The 16,657-nt window shown below is 44.9% G+C and overlaps 1 protein-coding gene across 3 annotated transcripts in view; it reads right to left on the bottom strand.

Annotated features, from left to right (window-relative positions):
• ARHGAP22 (Rho GTPase activating protein 22) overlaps nt 1-16,657 on the bottom strand; it is a 219,781-nt gene that overhangs the window by 176,679 nt on the left and 26,445 nt on the right. The window contains exon 1 of one of the 3 annotated variants that reach the window (XM_090278353.1): nt 5,828-6,260. The exons of the other annotated variants lie outside the window; for them this stretch is intronic. Within the exon in view, the coding sequence (XP_090134479.1) occupies nt 5,828-5,861 (34 nt within the window). The 5' untranslated portion in view covers nt 5,862-6,260. Of the gene's footprint in view, nt 1-5,827; nt 6,261-16,657 lie in introns of those variants that run through there. 3 annotated transcript variants of the gene reach the window in all.

Raw genomic sequence — 16,657 nt, forward strand, 5'->3', positions numbered from 1 at the left:
ATTGATCTATGTGTCTGTTTTTATGCCACATCAATTCTCAATTTTCCCTTTTAAGAATTACCTGTTGACTTTTCATTATGGAAGATGAGGATTTTATTTCTTTTACTCCCTTGTCCCTACCACACATAAGCACCCACCCCATCTTCCCAATATAGTTATATTGTAATTTTAGTTTAATCAAAATGCAGAATTTGCATTATTTGTATTATGTTATTGCTAGTCCCATTTGAGCTATATAGTGTACTATAATAATTTTTCTATTTATGCATCACTTTTTACTTTCCCTGGAGTTCATAACTGCCTTGTTTTTTCATTTGCTTAGTTTTCTACTACATATTAATAATTCAATCTTAAATATTTCAACAATTGTCTAAATCTAATCTCCGTGTGTTCATATGTGGTGGGTATCCTAAAAATATCACTGCATCTTATTACTCAGAGAATCTATAGCTTCTCAGGAGACATGCAGGGTTGTGTGCAGTGGTCTTTGGTCATCATGAATCCCTGCATTGGGTGAGGGAGAGAGGCCAGACATCTCAGGATAAAGACAGGAATATGAATTCTACCACTTGCTGGCAGGACACCCATGATTCTCCTTCTACATCAGTTAAAATGGAAATACTGATGCCTTTTCATAGTAGAGTTATGAGAAATAAGTACAACGGAAATGTCCGGAACATAAAAGGCAGTACACAATAAATGTTGGCTTACTTTCCAATGGGAAAATCAAGAAAAATAAAGCCACTGAACGTACTTTATCTCATTCAACTTTCTCTATCCATTCCCAAAGTATTGACCAGGCTTTGCATGTTACAAAAAATTGGTTCTCTGCTAAAGAAGAATTCTAAAGCTGCTATAGCTTTGCTCATCAGTTTAATGATTTCTTCTAAAAGAAAGGGCCTTCTTGAGAGCAAAGATTAATTTTATTTTGAATTATTTTAAAGGCAGCAACTCTAAAACAAAATATTGATAAATTGATGACATAAAAATTAAAAACTAATGTACATCTGCAGAAAAGAAAAAAATCCCTAAAAAGTGAGCAATAAATTAGGAAAATATTTGCAACTTGTTAAGTCAGTCAAGGGAGGGGCCAACATTCCTAAGGACCTGGCCCAGTTAGGGCAGAGACAGTGCTTCATTCATTTATTCCAAAGTTTTGTATTGTGTGCCCACCAAGTGCCTGACATTGGAGTATATAAAAACAGAAATGGTTGCTGCTTTCATGTAGCTCACAGTCAAGTGGAGTGACAGATATTCACCAGATAAACCCACTTAGGGATGTACAACTATAATTCATCCATGGTAAATGCTGTAAGGAAAGGAAAGTAGGGTGCAGATAACCCAGATTAGACTAAGTTGTGTGGGAGGACTTCTTTGGCTGGTTACTCCTGAGCTGAGAACTGGAAGATGAGTCCAAGTCAAGGAATGTGTATGTATGTGTATGTGTGTGTTGCGAGAGAGAGAGAGAGAGAGAGAGAGAGAGAGAGAGAGAGAGAGAGAGAGAGAGAGAGAGAGAAAGAGAGCAGGCATTCCAAGCAGGGAAAATAGTGTGTGCTGAGGCTCTGTGATAGGAGGCCCATGCAATAGGTGAGGAAGAGGAAGGCCAGTGTGTCTAGAGCTTGGAGAGGAAGAGGAGGCTGGAGATTTCGTCAGTGGCTAGAATGTGAGAGAACTCTTGTGGGCCATGATAAGACCTCTGGATTCCCAGTTGGGGTTGGAGGTGGATGCATGGCTGGATTTACATTTGAAAAGGTGACTCAGTCTTCAGAGTGGAAAATAGATGGGGTGGGTTGGCTGAGGCAGAGTTCTACTGCCATAGTCTAGGTTAGAGATAATGATGGCTAGGGGAGGATGATGACATGAGGATGAGTGACACAGGGAGAGTCAAGAGCTCTTTGGGAAGTAAAGAAACAAGGCTGCTTCTCATAACACATCTTTGTGGAGCAGGGTGAGGCCAGAGCAATAAACCTTTATTCTGAGTGGGGCTAATGGGCACAAAGGAGGCCTTAGTCCAGTCTGCAGGAATCCATAAATCTTTGAAGAAACAAGCCCTGTGAGAATGGGATTTCAGAAAGGGGAGCAATCCAGCTGGTTGGGGTAGCATCAGGGTCAAGTATTTTGAGGCTCTGTTCTGACTATGGCCTGGAGAGATGGGGATGAACCAGGTATCCCAGGGGCTGAGTGAGCAGAGGAGGGGGTCTGAAGGGCCTAACATTGTAGACTGTGGCATTAGGCATGAGCGCTCAGTCTGGGGCTTCATGGCCTTTCCTCACTGTGAAAAACTATGCATGTCGCTTATGGAGAGAGGGCACCTAGCTTGTGTTTTTATTTTCTATTTTGAAGAACACATCACAACGTTTAAGTGTCACAGAGCACATAGATTGGTGACTTGATCTACTGTATATGGAACAAATTCATGGTGTTTTAGTGAATTTATCCTATTTTTATTCTGGAAAAATTGGCAGGAGCTATCTTTCCCATTTCAACTCTGGTAATAAGGCAAGGGGACTCAGTGGAAGAAGAATTTGCAGGATTATGGCATCAGGAAGTGCTCCCTGTAAGGAACCCTTGGAACCACACAGGAGCTGAGTGGGACAGAGCCAGCCACTCCTGGTTCCATATGGCCTGGCCTGGCTTGAATGAGTCATGACTAGCTAGGATAAGTCCTAAGGAGGCAATGGCAAGCTAGAGTCATCTACAGCATTAATGATCAGTTTGAGTTGGTGTGAACCAATCTGGACCACTTTCCTGAAATTCATTTGAATTGTATGATGCACACTATTTGACAGTTTTATGTTTTTTATTGATTGAAAGAGAGAGAGAGAGAGAGAGAGAGAGAGAGAGATGTGAAAAAGAAACATTGATCAGTTGCCTCCCACATGCTCCCCAGCCGGGGATTGAACCCACAATGTAGGTATGTGCCCTGACCAGGAATCAAACATGCAACCTTTTGGTGTATGGGATGATGCTCTCACCAACTTACCCACTAGCCAGGGCTCACACTATGTGAATTTATTTGCCTATTTTGAGCCATTTCCAGCTGGTTCGGATGCCTCACTACTTCTTTTGAACTAGTATTGTCCTCGTCTGTGTGTGTATTGACATCTGCCTCTAACTACTTCTTAGAGGCTGAACTCAGCTAGGACACAGCAGTTGACCAAACCTAGTTCCATATGCAGGTAAGTGACAGTAGGGTTTTCCCCAGGAGGTTCTTAATCCTGGCATTTCCCCTCCCTGGGAAAGAGACACAAGGATGGTCTTCAGGGTGATGGTAGTCATTGCATGCTCACTCAGGGCTGGCCTAGAATGGGAACCTACCAGGAAGCTAACAGTCAACATGACCTGGGGAAGAGTTCCGAGAAGCTTCTGAGCTTCCCCTAGAAGCTTCTGAGCTGGCTGACTGGGGCTGATTTTATTAACTATTCCGGAAGGTGAGCCCAGTTTTTCTCACACAACTATGTGTATCTGCATAGAAGTGTATCTGGAGTAGGTACAGTCTGGAGCCCTCTGGACAAGGCAGTGTTTGGGTATTGGGGACTGAGATTTACATACTATGTCTTCCTGTGTTTATAACACGTATCCTACTCAATTCCTAATGGTTCAATGGGGGATGGATTTTGATGAAAGTTCTTTACCAAGGCCCAGATTTTTCAAGGCACACATACAAAATTTTGGTCTATATTTCTCCTGAAATGTCCCTACGAAGAGTTATTTTTTAACAAGATGCAAGCCTGACCCTATGTGATCCAATCCTTGACCTGGTTGCCAGTCTCAAAGCTATGCCTGCTGTGCTTTCCTGCCCCCAGCTCCAGCCTCCTGGCTGTGTGCCCCTTTCCTTCCCATGGCATCTGCACATGCTATTCCCTGCCTGGAATGCAGCCTTCTCACTCCATTAACCTTTGCCTAGTTAGCTGCCCATCATTCTTTGGCCTATAGCTCAAGCACCACTTACTTCCTCAGGACACTTCATTTATAGTCTAGGCTCTTTGAATGCTTCTTGTCATGGTTTATGGTCATACATTTTTGGGGTGAGTGTTATTAATATCTGATAAATAGCACCATAAATTTCATCTTTTAACATATCTTATCAGATAATATCATCTAGTAGAAGATTTCTCAACATTAGCACTATTGACATTTTGGATCAGATAATTTTTTGTCATGGGGCCTGTCCTCTGCATTGTAGGATACTTAGCAGCATCCCTGGCCTCTTCCCACTAGATGCAGTAGCAACTCCTGGTTGAGAACCGCTGACATAGAACAACTGCTTATAAGTTTGGATTTTTAAAGGCAGGTTTTCTAAGAGCTTTTTACTGAAACATTGATCTCCTTTTAGACTAGCACTCTCCAATTGAAATATAATGTGAGCCACATATGTAATTCTAGTAGTTACATTAAAAGAAAGAAAGAATAGGTGAAAATAACTTTAATAATATATTTGATTAAACCCAATATAGTTAAAATACTGTCATTTCAGCATGTAATCAATATAGCTTAATTATTAATGAGATATTTTGCATTTTTTTTCTGCCAAGTCATCAGAATCTAGTGTTTATTTTTCTTAATTTGGAATAGCCACATGTCAAGTGCTGAATAACCATAGGTAGCCAGTGGCTAGTGTGTTAGGCAGGAATGTGAGGGTAGACCTAAGCTCTCTCAGAGGGCCTGGCCTGGTCCACCCACTGGGCTATCACCAGATTGCACCCCTATCCCTCAGCAGAGCCATGCACAGTCCTCCTCTACCCACTGGCGCCCATGGGTTATACTCCATCCTGAGCACCTTGTGGTGGGTACATCCTGGAGGTCCAGCCCCAACCTCCAGTCATCTAGGTGCCTGTGATGCTAATGAGATAGGCATGCTGCCTCTGCCTTCACAGGAGCTGGAGGGTTGCTGTCACCCACACTGGTGAGACTCACATTGTTTCCAAGCTCCCAAGGCAGATGTTCTATCCATTTCCAAACCACCCTCACCCTCTGCTCACAAGGAGGCTCAGCTCTCCACCAACACTGGCCACCTTAAAGGATAGATTCTATTTTCTTAAGAGACAGATATTCTCATATAAAATGACACCTGTCCTAGCTAAGAAGTTGCCGTCCAGAAGATGCTGTCTTCTAGCTCCAGGGTATTGTCCTAAGTCTCCAGGAGACCCTGCAGAGACACTGGTTGTCTGGGGCGCTATCCAGTTCTGCAGGACCACCCCTGCAAGACTCTCTGACTCCTGTATCTCTTACTGTGTCTGGATCTGTACCCCTGCCCCTCAGCCCCACACCCCTGCTCCCCAAAGGCATTGTCATCTCCAGGCCCCACAGCTTCCTGGGAGTTCTCCAGGGGAGCGCCTGCCCCCAGCTGCCTGAGGAATTGCTTTCTTCTGGCTCTGCAGAACCTCCCCTTCTGCACTCCTCCCCCAGGCTGCTGAGTGAAGACCCTCACTTGGACCTGGCTGTCTCCAGAAGCCAAGGATTGCCTTCCTAGTGAGGGTCACTTTTATTTTGGCTGCTGGGACACATCTTGAGAATTGAGCATTTATTTCTCTTTTAGTAAAAGAAGAAAGTTTCTCCAGAGTTGTCACCTGGTCACTTTGAGCAACCCAGGGCCTCAGTAAATCATAGAATATGGGGTGAAGCCTGCACACCCACTGGGGCACTAAGACAGCCATTACCCCTTTCCTGTTTCAGGTATGACCCCCACTGACCCCAGGATCCTCACTCCCGGTCACCAGGATGCCTCCAGAACACCTGCTCCATTTGACCCAGGAAAGTGTCCGTGCACATCATCAAGAGACTCACGCACATTGTGCCCAGATCCGCCCCACGAAGTTGGACTTACCCCTCCTGGCTTGTCTGATCTTGGGGCTCAGCATGTTCCTGCAGCCACTGGACCAGAGTCGCTGCACCAATCATGCTGTCATCACTTCCCTTTTCTCTTCCTCTCGCCCAGTTGCCCCTCATGCCCTGCACGGGCCCCAGGGGCCACTGGCGTCACCAACAAGGCTTCCTGGGCTCCATCTCCTGGCTCCGGACCGCCAGTTTGCTTGGACTACACAAACCTTGATGCATTTATTTATTCATCCCAGAATTAATTCTCATTTAAGCGAACCATTAAGAGGTTCAGTAGCCTCTGCTAATCAATCACTGGGCCAGGGCGGGGCGGCCTGGCTGTTTGTCCGCCCGGCCAGGGCGCACGCGGCACTGTGGGTCCGGGAGCTGAGTCCCGCGGGCACGAGAGGCTCTCCTCCCACGCCGGTGGCGGGCGGGCGTGAGGGCGGGTCTGCTAGGAGCACCCGACTATCAGTCCTGGCGGCGGGCGGTTCCCGGGCTCGGATCCGCCCTCTACGCTGGGAGGGCTCCTCAGGCTGCGCCGGAGACACCAAGAGGCCGCAGGGAAATCTCCGACTGCCCCACCCTGCCAAGGTCCGGGGTTGCGAGGATGAAGGGGTGGGAGTAGGAGTGGGAGTTGGAGAGAGCTCTTGGTGAGAGGTTGGCGGAGACCCCTGCACGCCAAGGACCACTCCTGGGTCCGTCCAGTGGGACCTGCAATACCTTATGTTTCCTGCCAGAAGGGCCCAGGAGGCGGTTTAGGAGCTCAGAGTTCCAGCTGTTTATTGAAAGACAGGTGTGTCTTAGAAGTAAGTTACACCCTTGCAGTGTTCAGATCCTCAGGAGACTGGACCTCAGGGAGATGCCTGTTAGGGATGGTAACTTTCTCTGCTGCTTTAATAAGGTAACTGGAACAAGAATGAACGTGAAGTCCTTAGTTCAGGGCATGCACATAGGATCTGAAAAGCTGTTCACTGAGTAATGAATCTCTGCTAATTGCAGTGTTTGTTTAGTACTAGCATAATTCTAAAGAGAGTATTGTGAGGCTTTTGGGGAGGGATTCAACCTTAAGATCCTAAAAATTGCCCAAGAAATGTTATCACAGTAATCACTATCATTTATTTGGTACCTATTATGTGTCTAGCATAGTGTCTTATGTTCAATATCTCATTTAATTCTTAAATTCCCTGAAGCAAGTACTATTATCATATTTCATATGAAGAAAGTAAGGCACAGAAAAGTTAAATAACTTGCCTAAAGTCACATAACACTGTCTGGGTGGGTATCTGAATTCACGTCTGTGTGTCTACAGCCCATGCTTTTCCATGAGACCAGTCTCTCTAAATACCCAAATTCCAACCATCTCATGTGAGCAGTTCCTGGGTTGAGAGCCCGTAGTGAACGTGTTGGATGGTGAGAACAGGGCTTGTGCCCCTGAAAATCACCCATGTGCCCTGTTAGGCATTTGAGCCTGGGGTCCATTTTTCAGGCCTGGGTACTGTGGGATCTTCCTAGTTGGAAGACAGGGACGTGAACAACAATCTCTCTGCTTTTAACAACCGTGATCCCTCCCTAATCCTTAGAGTGCCTTGCCGTCCACTGATCCCCCAAATGTGATCATAGTATGTAATTGACTCTAACAGCTAGAGGGGAAGAGTGGCCACAGGCTGGCTGTCCACTGGGAGCCCACTGCAACAGTCCTTGCTGAAGCTGACAGGATCTGGACAATGAAGAGCAGGGGAGGTTTGGACAGGTTGAGGACTCACCAGAATGTTGTGGGACAAATGACTAGGTTGAAGGGAGAGAGCAGAATTCATGGAGACAAAACTATCTTACTCAGCAACACCTCACTTATTCTGGCCCTCAGCCACTCCTCAGAAAGTTTGAATAAGTATCTTAACATAACATCCAAGGCCTTTCATGATACTGTCCATGCCTGCCTCTGTGACCTAGCTCATACTAATGCTACATACAACTATATGTACACAGAGCCCCGGGCCTTTATACACATAGCCATGCTCCTGTGCGCCTCTGTGCCTTTGCATGTGCACCTCATCTCTATGGAATGCCCTTTCCCACACTGTTTCAGCTGCATGAGCCAGATCATGTTGAGCAATACCTTTGTGAAACTGTGCTGTTTCTACCACTAAGTGCTTCCCCGGGGCTCTTATCTGTGCCCCTTAGACTGCCCAATGCCCCTCCTTCACTCCCAGCCCTGAGCCCACACTGGGCTCAGGCCAGGAGCTCCATGAGGAACATTGATTTGATGGGCAGATCCAACACACTCAGCTGAATGACAGAATTGCACTCCTTTTTCTTTCAGGACAGTTTGAGGCTAGGTCAGGCTGGGACAGAGGCCACCCAGGAGTGAAAGGACACAGAGCTGGAAAATCTCACAAAGAAATTAGGGTCACAGGGCGAGGTCCCCTGGCCAATGACAAGGTCTTGAGCAATCATGTAGCCCTGTGAATAATGCAGCCTGGACCACTTTCTCCAAACCAGAGGCAGGAAAATGCCCTAAAGACTTAGTTTGGGTCCACTCACATCTGTTGTGGTTAACAAATAACCCCCAAGCACTTTTTCTGTGCAGCTGTTTACCCCAATGACATTAAGTCACTTTGTCTGCTTTTCCCAGGATCAGCTTTGGAATTGGACAAAACTACAGAGGCTCTTGGCTTAAACCCAGAAGTAAAGCTGGGAAAAGGTCAGGAGCCAGTCCAGACTCTGCATTCAAGAATGGTGAAGGACATGAAGGGGGGCAAAGAACTTGCTCTTTCTCTCTGCCCTCAGAGCAGGTTCCTAGTACTTCTTTGTATGAAGGGATCCATAGGGTCCACCTGGAAGGTACATTAGAGCTCCCGCCTTTCTGAAGTTTACACACCCTGCTCCACAGGGCTCTGGGAGCCCTCCACGTCCCTCTGAAGCTGCCAGGAGGGAAGGTGGAGTGAGACAAGAGCAGAGTGGGGATCTGTTAAACACATGGCCTCCTCCATAAGCATTTATTTGAAGGAATTGTCCCACTCAGTGGGAAGCTGAGACCAAGGAGGGGAGAAACAGGTCTTACTTAGTAGTAGGGACAGAGAGATATCCCCCTTTCCCACTGTCCTGTGCCTGCAGCACAGTACTGCCCTTCCCAGCAGTGGTTCTGGGTCCCTCACTGTTTCTTGCCTGGCATCATTTCATCAATTTCTAAAAGCTGCTCTAGGCCAGGCACCACCAGGCACTGAAGGATGAGTAGAGAGAATTAGTGGGCAGAACTCTCCAGAAGGCATGTGCTGCAAGCTGCTGTGTTCCAGAGGGCAGGGCCACTCTCCTGGCCTTAGTCCTGTTGCCTTAGACCTAAATCTGTCTCTGTCCTTTGGCCCAATGCCTCCTCCAGATGCTTAGCTTAGCTTAATTTTAGCTTTGCCCACTCATTACATTCATGGTCCACTCTCCTATATTTAGCTCAGGCCTCCAGGAAGGGTCTGGAACCTTGGACTCCTACTTTTTTTTGGTCTTTGGTGTCCTATGATCTTGAGAAGAGACTCAGAAGAACAAAGAAACACCAGGCCAGAGCAAGAGGGTTCAGACCATAATGCACAAGCTTCGCTTGGAAAGGCCCCAAATCATGACCTGTAGCCCCAGACATGTTTTCTAGACTTCTTCCTGTGGCCCTAGTCTGAGGGGAGGTGGCTTTGGGGTACTGAGTTGGTACAGATACCATAACATTTTGTCCTAACATCCATTGTAGCACTTGTCACAATCACATTTAACTTTGCAATAGCTAGTGTCCAGGCAGCTGAACAGAGCATGCTTACTATGTGTTGAATGAATGACTGAGTGGTATATCATCTGGGTTCTGTGGTGGCAGATACTGAGATGAGAGCTTTATTAGGGCTTAACACTTGTTCAGGAAAGGGGTGGGAGTGGGAGTGGGGTGGGAGAGGAGTGTGTAAGTGCCACACAAATGTGACAGTGCCTCTGTCATCCTACCCAGAACCTTGAAAGCAGATAGCCCAGAAGAGGGGTCTGGCTTTGGCAGAGGTGGTTAGGACCATGTACAGTGATTGGCTGGGGGGCCCCCTTGAGAGGAGCATGACCTTGTCTACTGCTGCTTTGCATAGTTGTTGGCTGGGGACCACCCAAGAAGGGCATGAAGTTGGCTTGAAAGTTGAGGCTGACCTTGAAAAGGATAACAACTTGTGGCTGACCCCATTTCTTGCAGCAGGGCAGTGAGTTCTTTCTTGAAGGGAACTCTGAGCAGCTCAGCTGTGTGTACCACACAGGGATTCTATGAAGTTCACAGGCCTCGTTTTTAAGCCTCAATAAACATTGCTCAACTTGGACAACTGACTGGGCTCCACATTTAATTGGGCAGTGTTCAGTTAAAGATTTTACTCTGCTACAAAGTCTCACTGTGGGTTTCTGAGAAGGGAAAGCTTCTGTTAGAGAGTGTGTGAAACTGGCAGTAGGACCAGCCCTGCCGTGAGGGTGTGGAATTTGCTCAGGGAACTGTGAGAGGTGGCAAGGATCCCAGCTCCCGAAGCATGCCACCCTGGGCAAGGCAGGGTCCTCTGCTGAGTTCCTGTTTCTGACAGTCAGAGGCTGAGGGGACAGAGGGAAATATGACCTCACTAGTGGGTTTCCTGGTCCTGGGAACATGAGATACTGAGGTTCCAAGGAGCTATCACCCTTTCCCTGAAGCAGGGGTGGGGAACACAAGTTACAGCTGGCATCAACCTCCCTGGGCTCAAATGGCAACCCCTGTCCTCACACGGGTCCCACAAGGAATCAGGTTGGAATTATCTCCCTTTTCCAAGAGTCAGATTTTAGAAAATAATGAATCATTTCTTTGGTTCATTTTGCATTATTGAAAAACAAATCTTCTCCCTTGTGAGAACACCTGCTTGTTGTGGAAAGGCAGGGACTGGAACAGATGGAAAGAATGGAAATTTCCCAGGCACCTTCTCCCTCAAACACATCTCTCAATAAAGTCAAGATTCCTCCTATGCTCACCTCCTGCAGGCAGACCAGCTGTCTGTGGACACGTGGCCTTCATCTGCTTTTACAACCCTTTCCCCTCCTCTGCATCTTTAATTCCTCCCTCTCTCACTGGTTCTGTTCTCCAAGTTCACTAACACACATGTGTTTTCCTCACACTCACTATTACACCTTCCCTTCACTTCATTTGTGTAGTGGAATAGAACTTGTTTGGGACTGTACAACACCTAGCCCCTTCCTATTTTGGTGCAATCCCCCACCATTTCACTCTTTGGAAGACATGAAGAACAGATCTGCTCTGTCTCTGCAAATTCCCCTGCCTGGTTTTGATCTAATCTTAAGTATGTCATGAAAAAACTGAGAGATGGTTAGAATGGACTTTCCAAAACTAGAGGCAGAGACAATGTTCCACATGATGATGGTGACTCCCAGCATGGTGGTGTCCTGACCATGCATATCTGAGAAGATGATCCTTATGCCTCTTGCTTTTTAGGCCCTCTGTAACTACCATCATTCTTGTCCATTTTCCAAGCTTGGTTCTCAAGCTCCCAAAGGATTTTGTAAATCTCTGATAAACTTTCAATAACTTCCCTTTCCTGGCTTTAGCTGATTTGGATTGCCTTTCTGTGACCTCAAAACACAGAATTCTCATGCTCATATCATGCCTCTCAGCCCATTTTTTTACATTCCTCTTCTCTCTCACTTCTTATTTTTTCTAACTCAGCACTTGTCCATTTTCTCATAGATGACACTTCCTTCCTTACTTCCCCAATTATGCCATTAAGCTAATTTTTCTATGTCTCAGACTGGGAACCATAGGTGATCCTTCCAGACCATGACTCCAGCCTTCTATAGCTTGTCATCATATTTCTTGGGTGAGGCTCTTGTTGGTCATGGCTGACAATAATCTTAGCTTACTCAGAAGGGACTGCTGGATGAGGCCTTTATGCTCTGGCAAACATTTCTTTCCTTCTCCTTTTATCTCATCCTCAGCTATTTCACAGTTCAGGAGCCTGGGTATCACCTCTGCCCTACATGGGTATGTGGTGCACACTTACTGCCTTACTTTAGCCTGAAGCAAGAGGACATATTCAAAGTGCTGGAAAAATTATCCTTTAAAAATGAAGGAGCAATGAACACACTCTCATATAAACAAAAATTGAGACAAATTATTGCTACCAGACTTGCTCTACAAGAAATGTTAAAGGGAGTCCTCCAGGTTGAAATGAAAGGACACTAGATAGTAACTCAAATCCATATAAAGAAATAAAGAATACCAGCAAAAATAATGATATATAAATATTTAAGATATTATTAATGTAGTCTTCTTTGTAACTTCACTGATTTCTTACCTGATTTAAAAGATAACTACATGTGTTAATGAGCACAAAAATAGACATACTTGAAAGAAATAGACAGTGAACAACAGTAATTAAAAACTTCAATATCTCGCTTTCAATAATGGATAGAACATCAATAAGGAAACAGAAGACTTGTACACTATAAACTAACTAGAGCTAACAGGCATCTATAGAACACTCCATCCAACAACAGCAGAATATGCATTCTTCTCAAGTACACATGGAACATACTCCACTACAGAACAAGCACTAGGCCACAAAAAATATTTATTTACAGATGAAAAAGATATATGCTTTCACCACTTCTAGTCAACATTGTGCAGGAGTTTCTAACAAGTTCAACTTGTCAGGAAAAAGAAAGAAAGTCATCCAGATTGGGAAGGAAGAAATAAAACTCTCTGTTCACAGATGACATAATTTTGTATATTGAAAATTCTAAGGAATTCACTCAAAAACTTTTAGAGTTAATAAATGAGCTAAACAAGGTTACAGGGTACAAGATCAATATATAAAAAATAATTGTATTTTCACACACTTGCTATTAACAATCTGAAAATGAAAATTCCATTCACAATAGCATCAAATAGAATAAAATATACAGGAATAACTTTAATAAAACAAGTGCACACTTATATTCTGAAAACTATAAAACATTGTTGAGATTGAAAAATATCTAGACAAACAAGAACCAAGATGGTGGAGGAAATACAACAAGGATGTCAGCTTGTTAAACCGAGCACGCCATTGTCTGAGGACAGTCAACTGATCTGGAGTCTGCAAGATCCCTCCCCATGTGAAAAGGCCACCCTCCCCTCCACACCCCCACTCTTATTAGGGATTTCTGGACCCAAGGGTAGGTAGGATGATGACCATGTCCAGCTTGAAGCAGCTAGAGGAGCATGAGACCTTTGCCGATTGTCCTTTATGAGATTATAAAGGGTCTTAAGTCTGAGAGGGGGGAATTGTTACAGAGCAGGGCACCCCCCAAAATAAGTAAATAACTTTTTTTTAAAGAAAAATATCTAAATAAGTAGAAAAACATTCTATGTCCATGGATTTAAAAATTTAACATTGTTAAAATGGTAATACTCCCCAAAATGATCTACAGGTTTAACACAATCCCTATCAGAATTCCACATGACTTCTTTGTAGAAAGTGACAAGTTGATTCCAAAATGTATATGGGGTCCAGAATAGTCAAAATGTATAGCCTGTGTATTAAGCCCCAATGCAAGGCTGGTTTTGGCCAGGGAACAGGGAAATTGTCATGGATGTTGACTTTAATGTAAAACTTGGTCATAAATGTTTTTGTCTATGGGCAGAGGGGTGCTTCCTACTCTGCACCCTACCCACTTTGTTCTCTACCTCTGTGAGAGAACCAACACTCTCTATCTCCACCTGTAGCTTCTGGGCTCATTCATTTTCCTACCCTAGAGCCCAGCTCATGCCCCTGAGTGGCTCCTGAGTAGACCATGGTGGCTCTGTTGGGGGTATTGGAGGCTAAGAATTGAGCAGGTGGGTTGGAGTGGTATAGACAGGAGGTGATTAAGGCCCTGATTAAAACAAAATAGAAAAGCTTTTCATGGCCAGGTAAAACAGCTCTGCAGCATCTCACAGTGGGAAGCTAAGCGGATGAAGAGCAAGAAACCTGGTCTGACTCCTGGCTCCACTGTCTTGATCTGAGTTACCTTGAGCAAGACCCTTAACATCTCTAAGCCTGTTCCTCCATGCATCAAATGGCGATGATAGCATCTTCCCTACCTTTCCCAAATAGGGTGGGAGACTGTGCATGTGAAAACTCTTTGCAAACTGCCAAACACTATATAAGGACAAGTACAGAGTGTGTGTAAGCATACAGTTCTGTGACAAGAACCAACAATGCATTGAAAACCCAATAAACTCAGGGGAGAACCACTATTGGTTCATTCTTTCCTAAGATTTTGGCCCAGAAAGCTGTATTTTCATATCACAGGTAAACAGATATTCCTGCAATATTACATATCCTCAGGAACAGCACTAATGCAATCTATATTCTTTCTGATGAAGTTAACACACTTAATTGCACCACACTTCAGAAGAGTTTGCTCACTAGCTTGCCATTTGCTTCGATTTCTTTGGCACATCAGGCTTGTGTTTTGGTCAATAATTTCAAGCCTTTCTAATCGTTCTCTGTTTACAGCTTTGCATGACTCACCAGGGAGCAGAGGGGGAAGGTGACTTCAGAAGAGGTGAGAAGGTGGGCACACTTGCTGCTCATAATGTGTAGCTAGTACATTTTGGAGCACACCAAATATCACTGCCCAGGTCTCACAGTTCCTGTCAACCCTCTGCAGACTCAAACATTTTGATTAGCTTCTACCACCTGGTGAACTTTTTGCTTTCTTGATTTCTGTTTTCTGTAGTATGGGAGATGATGTGGTGTTATAGACAGGGTCTGGGCTTTGGGATCAAAATCTGGCACCACCATGCACTGGCCGAGTAGATTGCACAAGCCACTTCCTCTCTTAGTGTCTCAATTACTTGAGCTGCAAAATGGGGGCAGTCATAGTCACCTCCTAGGGTTGCTATAGAGATCAAATGAGATTGGGAAGTGAAGCAGGTAGCATATGCTTGGTACATATTTGGTCCTCCGCAAAATGTAGGGATGTGGCTCCCTTTATGCCAGTTATTAAACAGATAACTAGAGAAACAGGGCTAAGAGCCCTGATACAGGAGCTCATAATCTAGTGACAGAGGGAGGCAGACATCTGATCACAATCATGTTCAGACATGGGCCCATACTCCCCCCATGAACTTGACTTCATCACCCACATATGAACACGTACCTGCACACTGACACATACCTCTACTTCACCTCACAAGTATGCTCTCTGTCACAGTCACAGGCCAGGAAGCCTGGAGAAATGCTGTAGTCCTGCTGTCTGTAGCTCCATTCCCCTGCCATCTTCTTCTGCTGTTTGAAGTGGGAGGAATGCCAACTACAGGTGGGTTCCTCATCAGTATTGGTGGCACACCTTCCTGCCCCTCCCCACACTGAACATTTATTCTCATAATTTTCACTCTCTTCAATAATAAAGTCTAATCTATGTGTCAGCTCCCTTTTTAGGAGTAAAGCATCTGGTCCTCGGGTGGCTACTTACAAAATGTGCTGCAGTAGTCCCCCCAGAGACCATAAGTCTGTTGATTCTAGCCTGGGCATCTCTGGGGACTGCCAAGTCTTTCTTGTCTAATTCTCCTATGATGAACTCTGCGTTCTTCTGCCTTCAGGCAGCCTGTGGTGGAATAGCCCTGTGCTCAAGGAGCTTAGAAGTACCCACTGCTCTCTTCTGCCTCCATCTGGTAACCCAGCATTGGCCAGAGCAACCTGGGGGCTCTGTGTGGCAATGTGAGGGAAGGCTGCATAGTAACAGTTTTAATTCCAGTTCTTTATGTCTTAACTCTACTGGTTCTTTCAGAAAACATATCATCTGTTGTACAGCTTTGTGTCTCCAGGGACCTTACCAACTCCCCATTAAATGAGTGATTGAGTCATGTTAGGCACATATGCAATGGTACCTTGGTGGAAGGTTGAGACGGAGAGTGGTTGTGGAAACAGGGTGCATCACTTCTACTCCAAACACAGTAAAGTGGACTGAGTGACAGCCCACTGGGCCCCTCACTTGTCTAGTCAGGGGACACTTCCATCCCTTCACAACCCTTCAGAGCAAAGGGGTAGCTTTGACACTAAAGAAATCTTAAGCCATCACCAAGATCCTGATTTTGGGGTTGACATAAAAACTGCCACAGTGAAAATACTTTGGGGACACATCCCGAAAAGAGGAACCTGGCACAAAGGGTCACTGTGACTCATTTGCTTTCATATTTCTAAAGAGGAAGTAAAATTGATCATAAAACATCACTTCCTGAAATGACTCGTGGTTAGTGTTTTATTCTTCATGTGAAATAAAATTCTCCTTGGAGTGGGTGTGTGTATTTTTCAGTTACTTTTCTTGGCTTAACCTTTCTCTGCAGTCACACTGGATTTCCAAAGCCAGCTTCACCACTGATGAGGAGCTTGACCCTGGACAAATCAGTTATTCTCTCCACACCCCTGTTTCCTCTTCTTTGAAATGGGGACATGAATACCATCTGGCAAGGGTTGTTGAGAGGATTAAATGAGAGGTAATATGCACATCTCTTTGGGTAGACCAGAAAAATGTAGCTACTAAACACCTGGGTCCTGAAATAATTCTCCTCAATAGAACAGCAATCTTTTCTGGAAAATGCAAGAAGGCAACCATAGAACTTTCATGGTTTCTTTCAGTTCTTAGAGAATATGACTGGGTAACAGGAAGATTGTGATATTGAGCCATCTCTGAGATATATAAATTCTTATGTCATGGAGAAAGAAGCATATTAAACAGTTTGCTTAGGGCAAAGGTACCACATTCTAACCATAATGGGAGGCTCTGTTGCTAACGACACTTGTCATTTCTCTGAAAATAAGGTTGATTCTCT

The sequence above is a fragment of the Furipterus horrens genome, unplaced genomic scaffold (genome assembly GCF_987537825.1).
Source record: "Furipterus horrens unplaced genomic scaffold, mFurHor1.1.pri manual_scaffold_5, whole genome shotgun sequence".
NCBI classification, from domain to species: domain Eukaryota; kingdom Metazoa; phylum Chordata; class Mammalia; order Chiroptera; family Furipteridae; genus Furipterus; species Furipterus horrens.